We start from the raw sequence: 9,593 nt of genomic DNA on the forward strand, positions 1-9,593 counted from the left end.
GTATTGATCCAAATGACAGTGTATCTAATGCTGGTGGTAAACATTCAAGTCAAAGGAGTAATAAAAGTGGTAACTCCAGTACCACGTCCTCTGCACGGATAAAGGTGGAGGCACGTAGCGCCGCACTTATCACTCGCATATCAGCTTGAAAAGAAAGACATGCTTTGGAGGAGCAGGAGCAACAGCTCAGGAGGAAAAGAGAGCAGCTTGATTTGGAAGCCGAACTCGCTGCTTCCAATGCTATGTTGGCAGTATATCAGGCCTCTGATCTGAACAGTTCTCAAGGACCCTCAGATGGCATGGCTTCCTACTTCGAACGGGAAAAAAGGAATCTGTCAACTGCTTAAACCCTATGGCAAAGGAATACAAACCGGAGGCAAAATCAAAACCACAAAACGACTTGACAGAATGGCCATTGCCACCTGATAAACCACGATCAACGGATGTGCGACCAAAGGAAACTGAGCAATGGGTTAAGGCTGCTTCGCAACCCCAATGAACAGCAGGCTCAGTTAAAGAAGGAAGACAGACATGCTGCAAACCACCATCAAGTCACTCTAAATCCGTCTGAAGACATACTTGCCATCATGCACAGGCAAAATGACATAACAGCAGCTCTGGTGCACCAGCAGCATTCATCATCTCTGCCACCACGACAAATTCCTACATTTGAAGGGGACCCTCTCCAGTAGAGCCTTCATCAAAGCCTTTGAACAAGGAGTAGAGGAAAAAGCAGACAGAGCAGATTGTTTACACTATTTGGAACAATTTACAGGAGGACAGCCGAGAGAACTGGTGCGCAGCTGCCAGCATATGGCTCCGGAGCGTGGCTATGCAGTGGCTAAAGGACTTCTCCAGGAACACTTTGGAAATCAGTATAACATTGCAGCTGCATACATGGAAAAGGCTTTGGCATGGCAAACGATAAAATCTGAGGATGGCAAAGCACTTCAAGCCTATGCTTTATTCTTGCAGGCTGCTGCAACGTCATGGAGGAGCTCCAGTACATGCAGGAACTGGATATGCCTGTACACATGAGAGCCATTATATCGAAGTTACCATTCAAAATGAGGGATCAATGGAGGACTACAGCTCATGGCATTATAGAGACTGCTAACCACAGAGCTCACTTCATGGACCTGGTCACATTCATTGAGCGTCGTGTCAGAATTCTTTCTGACCCTCTGTTTGGTGACATACAGGACCCATCAACCAGTGTTACTGGGACAAGGATGTTGGGATCTAAAGGAGCGTGTTTGGGTTATCAGCATTTAAGAAACTGAATTCTTGACATCAATAGAATTATTGATGTATGTAACAATTATTAATGATTATTAATATAAACGGGGCACCACCCTGCGAACAGGGACCAATAACCAAACGATAAAACTAAGTCTCATAATTAGTAGTCACTCATAATGTCAATAGTCTGCGTATGACTATACATTCAGTGACAGTGAAGGTTTTAAATTCGAGCACAGGCTACTACATACAGTCTTATCAAATACATATGCACAAGTAATCACAGACGACTGCTCCTTAAAGTATAACAGAGTTTATTAAATCTAAATAATAAATGATCAGATCAATTAGTATTGCAACCAACAAACGTTATCATACAATTTTATATGCCTAAACTAAAGAATGAATAAAATGGATGAGGGTGTATGTCTGTGTGTGTGTGGGTCTGTGGGTGAAAAGGAGGGGGAGTCTTAAGAACTACAGCTAGAGACTACAAAGATGGCGGCGTCGAGTGACGCTGGCCAAAAGGGGAGGGGCCTTAAGAACTACAGCTAAAAACTACAAAGATGGCGGAGTCGAGTGACTCGGACAAAATGGCAGTTAGGCTGCTGTATGTAATCACGTGTGCCTGGGCAGCACGTGATGTGAGGCGCTCGTTTGAACGGGGTTCCCCAGGTGTAGAGCTAGGAGCTGTGTGTGTTACGTGAGAGGAGGAAAGAGAAAAAGGTGGGGGCTCATGAATCAAACTTCTGCGTGCGGTCCGCGTTGTAGTGATAATGGGGGTCGCTGGCCGTATCGTACACAACGTGCCGTTGTCGGTAGAACTGCCAGCAGTTATGTACGATAGCCGAGATTCCACACTTCACTCACAGAGCTGATTGAATGAGGAGAGAATACTACACGAAGTGTAATAAAACAAATGAAAAGAAATCAAATAAATCCAAGCAAACAGTCACAGTTAATACACGAATACAGCGGAGCTTCTCTCGTCCGCGAGGAGTTGCGCCATATCTCGATATCACGCGACAGTAACTTAAACACACAAAAACACGGGAATATCAACATATAAATGAATGGCCTGAATTTAACTTAAGTTAATTTAAGGTAAGCTATGCCCAGACGCCATGAACTCTTACTTTGAGATGCTTCGGAGCAAGGGAAGAGTGTTCGTGGAAGAGTTGGCCCTTTTTCCTCGTCGGAAAAGGGGGGGGGGCAGGCTGCTTGCAGCGCGGCTGGTAGCGGGCGCTGTGTCTCGCACGGCTTTTGCTGGTGCGGCTTCGGTCCGTTGGCGTGGCTCTGGAGCAACCGCAGGTCCGGTCTGTACTCACTGCAGGGAGAACAGTTAACTTCGGATGAGACGACGTGTCTGCGCGTCTTGCCGGGAATCCTCGGTCACGAGAGGAGCGAGGCTTCGTCGGGCTCCTCTGTGCCGGTTTGTGCACAAAATAAAAAGAAACAAAAAGCAGAGAACGGATCGCTGATGCGGATTCGTCTCGCGGGCTGAGTGGAGCCGTACTCAAAGTGGAACACTGTCGTTTCGTCCAGCAAAACGGCTCGTGACCTGACAGGGTTTGAGGGGCTTCCTCGTGGCCAGCTTCGCGCTGGCGGGGAAAGCTGGTTCTTCTGTGGCCTGGACGGGGGTGTCCGGGCGAAGAGCGTTGTGTGCCTCCTGTTAACCCCGGAGGGAGAGTTGGAAAAAGCCTTGAGTTGGGGGAAGCAGACAGTTTTATAGAACAGGGGTCGAACCACAGGGGTCCTGGGTTCGCCTGGCCTTCGGCCAATGAGACTGGAGCGGTGTAGTCAGGTGACTTCAGGAACCATAGGTTTTTGGGGGGGGGGGGGGGGGGAATTCACACCCTAGTGTGACATTCCTTTGCTCTCCTCAAACTAAAAATCAGGATGAGACCCTTGCTTGAAAAGGTTGAGGCCTGATTTCTCTTTGTCCACAGCACATGTTTAAGCCATATGGCCAGAGCCCAACAAGGACTTATGACAGGTTTAAATCCCAGCCCAGCAACAGAGTGAGGGGAAATGTTGTTGCCACTACAGTAACCTCTATGGACTGGCCTGAGGAAGCTATGGAACCAACATCAGATACAGGGAAGGCCGAAAAAACTGGATGCCTGTGCTGTGCCCATAATCACCCATTGGAGGAATGTAAACAGTTCAAAGGAATGAAGCACAATGAAAAACTTGACTTTCTTAGGGAACAGGGAGGTTGCTTTGCATGCTTGTGTGTTGGTCACATGAGCAGAGACTGCGAAAGCCGCTTGTCCTGCAAAGAATGTGGTAAAACTCATCCCACCGTGCTTCATATCAGAGGGCAAGTACCAGTCAACAAAACTCTCTTTGCTACAGGGAGTGTAAAATAATTTGTCTGCAATGCACTTGGTCATACCTTAACATTTTGGCTCCTTTGTTGTATTTTGTTTGAATTGTTATGTCTGTCTGGGTTAACAATTAGGGGTCGGTGTCTTAGAGCCAAATATGGCATTATAAATACCACTGTATTTCTTTCTTTGTACATTGGGTGGCGCTGTATTTCTGTCCTGGGCTCGGGTATATAGGTCCGAAAATTGCTGTGTTCGTCAGGTGTTTGACTCCGGAAGGGCAAACGGTTTTAACCGCAATACGTTACGCATTTACTGCGGTGTGGGAAAGAGTGGCTTTTGTGTGCATTGTTTCCACGACAAAAATAAATGAGCTACAGATCATACAGCAAAGGTCTCTGATCTGTCGAATGCACCACACCTCACAGGTAGTTTAGGCTGCCGCGAGCGCGTCAACCAGGCGACTCCGGAGGGAGCAGCACCTCAGGAGCTTACAGCCACACGACTGGGCTTCTTTAACACACCTATTACACTTTTAAAATACAATCAGTTTGAATATGTATCGATTAGACATTAAACTAAATGTTGCAATTTAAATACATATATTGCCCCTGATGAACAAAGTCTTTGGTTCCTGTTTTAGTTTCCACCATCACAGACCTACTGTGTGTTGTCATTGATTTGAATGTACTTAAGATATATATATATAATGTTTGGAAACACTTCCCCTTTCTTCTCCTTTACAAACAAAGACGAAAATATAAGAATGAAAACTGCAGTGGTTCCAGACAACATATTTATGTAATTCATCTTTCACAGCAAAGTGAAGATTTTATCCTGCGTGGATTCTTGAGTGTTTCTTCAGATTTCTCTGCTCTGTAAATTTTTTCCCACAAACATCACATCCAAATGGTTTCTCTCCTGTGTGAACTCTCATGTGTTTCTTCAGATTTCTCTGCCGTGTAAATCTTTTCCCACAAACATCACATCCAAATAGTTTCTCTCCTGTGTGAACTCTCATGTGTTTCTTCAGATTTATCTGCACTGTAAATCTTTTCCCACAATCATCACATACAAATGGTTTCTCTCCTGTGTGAACTCTCATGTGTGTCTTCAGATTGCCCTGCTCTGTAAATCTTTTCCCACAAACATCACATCCAAATAGTTTCTCTCCTGTGTGAACTCTCATGTGTTTCTTCAGATGTCCCTGCACTGTAAATGTTTCCCCACAATCATCACATCCAAATAGTTTCTCTCTTGTGTGAACTCTCATGTGTTTCTTCAGATTTCCCTGCACTGTAAATCTTTTCCCACAAACATCACATCCAAATGGTTTCTCTCCTGTGTGAACTCTCATGTGTGTCTTCAGATTTCCCTGCGCTGTAAATCTTTTCCCACAAACATCACATCCAAATGGTTTCTCTCCTGTGTGAACTCTCATGTGTGTCTTCAGATTTCCCTGCGCTATAAATCTTTTCCCACAAACATCACATCCAAATAGGTTCTCTCCTGTGTGAACTCTCATGTGTTTCTTCAGATGTCCCTGCACTGTAAATCTTTTCCCACAATCATCACATCCAAATAGTTTCTCTCTTATGTGAACTCTCATGTGTGTCTTCAGATTTCCCTGCACTGTAAATCTTTTCCCACAATCATCACATCCAAATAGTTTCTCTCTTATGTGAATTCTCATGTGTGTCTTCAGACTTCCCTGCTGTGTAAATCTTTTCCCACAAACATCACATCCAAATGGTTTCTCTCCTGTGTGAACTCTCATGTGTGTCTTCAGATTTCCCTGCTCTGTAAATCTTTTCCCACAAACATCACATCCAAATCGTTTCCCTCCCTTTTGGATTATTTTCTGTGAATGAAAACCCTTGTCGAAAAATCTATTGCTACACTTGAAGAAGCTGAAGGATTTCTTGCCAGCGTTACAGACTACATCCCTAACAATGGTTTCCTTAACTTTCAGAGCATGTGTAGCAGAATCTGGTGCCCTGGTCTCCTTCCAATCACTATTACTGTTCTCTGTTTTTGATCCAGAATCTAACAAAGGCTTTTGCCAATCATCAAAACGGACTTCCATCTCAGAGGAGTCAGAAACCATTTCATCATTAGCATTCGGTTGTGCAAGACGATCTGGATCTAGGTTCCCGGCTGGTCCTGATCCTCCACAGTCCTCTCCATCAGTAGCTGAGCTGCTGGCTGGAGGCTCTGCCTCTCTGTTATCCTCCTTTTGACGATGATGAAGCTGTGAAGACTGAGGTATCTCATCGTCATCTTCAATCTTCACACGAACAATATTGAATAGGAACCTGGTGACATCTGCCTCCTCCAGCCGTTTGAGGTGCTCTGCCTCCAGACTGGTCCAGAGTTCCTCTGGTTCCTCTTTTATGGAGAGGGGCTCTTGGTCCTCCTGGTCCTCCTTTATGCGGAGGGGCTCTTGGTCCTCCTGCTCCTCTTTTATGCGGAGGGGCTCTTGGTCCTCCTGCTCCTCCTTTATGCGGAGGGGCTCTTGGTCCTCCTGCTCCTCCTTTATGCGGAGGGGCTCTTGGTCCTCCTGCTCCTCCTTTATGCGGAGGGGCTCTTGGTCCTCCTGCTCCTCCTTTATGCGGAGGGGCTCTTGGTCCTCCTGCTCCTCCTTTATGCGGAGGGGCTCTTGGTCCTCCTGCTCCTCCTTTATGCGGAGGGGCTCTTGGTCCTCCTGCTCCTCCTTTATGCGGAGGGGCTCTTGGTCCTCCTGCTCCTCCTTTATGCGGAGGGGCTCTTGGTCCTCCTGCTCCTCCTTTATGTGGAGGGGCTCTTGGTCCTCCTGCTCCTCCTTTATGTGGAGGGGCTCTTGATCCTTCTGCTCCTCTTTCATGTGGAGGGGCTCTTGGTCCTCCTGGTCCAGGCTGGGGCTCCACTCAGGGGGAATATCTTCCTTCATCACCAACAGCAGCTGAACATCTGCAGGGAGAACATTATAGACAACTGTGAGGTCACACTGATGTCTCTGATATCATTACATTATGTTACTGAGATCTAGTGTCACACATCATACCGATACTAAAGAAGTGTCGCAATACCCTGCTGTTAAAAAACAGTTCAATACCCCATTTCATGTACGGTTACTTTAAGAATGGCAGTACTTTATTAAGAGCCGTATTCCACTCGCTACAGACGTAGTGGGAGTGTTTTTCTCTCATATGTAAATACAAGTGTCCTTATCTAATGTCCACGGCTCGTCTACAAATACGACAAACAGTGAAATAGGGCTCTAAAGTGCTGCAGGGTTTTAATTTGTGTCTATATTTATCAGAGAGGCTCAGTCGTCCCCAAGAACCAGAGAATCAGACAGCTTTACAAAATGTTAAACACATGGTGGACTAGTGATTACTGAATGTCTTGGGACACAGTCTACTGTACAGGCCTATTGTACTGATTGTTAGAGCCAAATATGAGATCATAAATACCACTGTATTTCTTTCTTTGTGCATTGGGTGGCGCTGTATTTCCTGTCCTGGGCTCAGGTATATAAGTCCCTAAATCGCTGTGTTTGTCAGGTGTTTGACCCCGGAAGGGCAAACGGTTTTGACCGCATACGCTACACATTTAATGCATTGTGGGAAAGAGTGGCTTTCGTGTAAATTGTTTCCACGACGAGAATAAATGAGCTACAGATCATCATACAAAGGTCTGTGATGTGTCGAATGCACCACACCTCAGGTAGTTTAGCCTGCAGCGAGCGCGTCAACCAGGGAGTCCGGAGGGAGCAGCACCTCAGGAGCTTACAGCCACACGACTGGGCTTCTTTAACACTGATCATTGGACTCATTTACACAGTAACACAAGCTGTGTCTCAGTTCAGGGGCTGCATCCTTCGGAGGCGGCATTCGTAGACCAGTTCCGTCACAGCGCTGCGACTAGGCTGTCCCATATCGCATGTTTTCGAAGACTCCTTCAAATGCAGCTGACGAATGCGGCCTTCAGCTCCCAGATTCGGAGGACACAACTGATGTATCCTTCGCGGCCCACCGTATCCCAAGATGCACTGCGTGCCGATGAAAATGTTATTTTATCCAACATGGCGGTGATTGATGCGGGAGCCGGAGAAGTAGCAGGATTCACTTTTAAATGTAAGTACTGGGTTTCAACTCACTCGAATGTCACCGATACCAATGTTAAAGCAAAATAAGAGCTCTTATAACATCACGTGTGCTAAAATAATCCGTTAAGTCATGTGGCGATGTCTCATTAGAATGTCTGTCCCGTCAACTTTCGATGGTACTACTCCGTAATATCTTACGGAGTTTGTGATGATTTTACAGATTATTTATACTTCATATCATGTACATAAACGGACCAACGTGAGCTCAGGTAGACTGGTTGTGAACCTGAAATATCACTTTAAGACCGGTTAGGTTACAAATGTTGAGATTAACTACACGAATACACTGAATGAGTATTTTGCTGATTCTGTTCGTGTTTTGTTACAGAGAGCCAATAGCTGAGGAGAGAACGATGGACAAACATTCAGCAACCGTAGCTTTGAATTAAGACATTAGTGCATTTGTAATATCTCCATTTGACCATGATCCTGTACTTAAGGTTACAGTTACATGAGCTCTCATCCTGTACAAAGCCTTCACTAATAAGACAACCAGTAGATCCTTCTGATGTGTTCATGTTGCCGTCAGAGAGATGACAGTTGTGATGTCATCTTTTTATTTTATTTATTTAAATTGAAATAAGACATCCATGTAAATTGCAATTTTTGCCCCCACTGACTGAAATCCAGCAGCATTTTCAAAAGATTGGGGGCACTTTTTGAAACTTGTGAAATAATATTTAACCGTTGTTCAAAATAATAAATATACTTAATTAGGCTTACAGTATATGAGCAATTGTCATCAAATGGCAATAATAAGACTATTAGGCAGTGGCCTACAGATTCAAAGTGTTTTCTTAGATTTGTTTAAACAAAAAACAAACATAAATCAGACAATCATATTCAATTTTATTCTTATTTCGTTGTGGTTATTTATTGTTATTAAATTTTCTAAACAACTATTAACAATTATTAAGTCAACGATGCCTTGATTACATATACATCAGTCATTCTATGGAATTATTGAGAAAATATATTTTTGTAGCACCTCAAATATTGTGATATTACCCATTTTTGTCCTGAACTTATGCATTCGTCATTGTGTGAAATATTTGAGAAAAACATTTTTATATCACCATAAAAATAAAAAAAATGTGCCATTTGAAGATACAAATTCAGTTCAGTTTTTACTGAGTAAAATATCTTAATTGACTGTCAGTCAGGTATTATTCATTTCCAGCAACCCTCAAATCACTTTTAGGTGTATTTTACCTTTAACTACAAATACTTAATGTGAATATAATTAATTTAATCTAATTACCATTATGCAATATGTGTACTTTGTTGGCATCTTATTCTGAAAACCGGATGTTCGTCTGAAGAAACAGGATGTTGTCTCACGTTAATCTTTCCGGTAACTTTCAAAGGCCTTCACTCGCTCCCGATCTGCGCCGTTGAATTTACCGTGAATTTCAGGATATAGGTGCACTAACATGTAAGTGTCTGCTGAGTTGACCGCAGTCTCGCAGTCACAGGTCGAGAAAGGGCAAGCTCAAATCGTGGCAGCGGCAGCTAGTACAGGCACTTCCTGTTGCAAGCTCAGCTGCCACGACTTTCTGTGGCAGCTGGGCCTGCAACAGGAAGTTGTCCGTGGCAGCTGGGCCTGCAACAGGAAGTGATTGCCACTGTATGTGGTAGCTGCCACTAGCATCTTGTGGCAGCTGCCAGCATTTCAGAGCGGATTCCGCCGTAGTTTAGCCTTTATTTGTCGTTATTTGACATTATGTGACCAAACATTAAGGTCATTGAAGGCATGACTGTTGGTAGTTGGAATTAGTTTATTAAAAAAAGACCGAATTATCATGGTATGGCCACTCGTTTTTGTCAACAAGCTAATTGCGGGCTAACTTCAGTTGAAACCTGTTACCCAT

General features: G+C 44.3%; 1 protein-coding gene across 1 annotated transcript; it reads right to left on the reverse strand.

Moving 5' to 3' along the window:
• Positions 1–3,297: 3,297 nt before the first annotated feature.
• LOC306794290 (uncharacterized protein) lies at positions 3,298–5,852 on the reverse strand (the record flags this gene model as incomplete). The annotated part of the gene is made up of 4 exons (XM_079292329.1): positions 3,298–3,318; positions 4,870–5,013; positions 5,287–5,380; positions 5,791–5,852. The coding sequence occupies 4 exons, from the start codon at positions 5,850–5,852 to the stop codon at positions 3,298–3,300; spliced, it is 321 nt and encodes a 106-aa protein (XP_079148455.1).
• Between the last annotated feature and the right edge of the window lie 3,741 nt (positions 5,853–9,593).

The sequence above is a fragment of the Melanostigma gelatinosum genome (genome assembly GCF_949748355.1).
Source record: "Melanostigma gelatinosum genome assembly, chromosome: 20".
In the NCBI taxonomy this organism is placed as follows: domain Eukaryota; kingdom Metazoa; phylum Chordata; class Actinopteri; order Perciformes; family Zoarcidae; genus Melanostigma; species Melanostigma gelatinosum.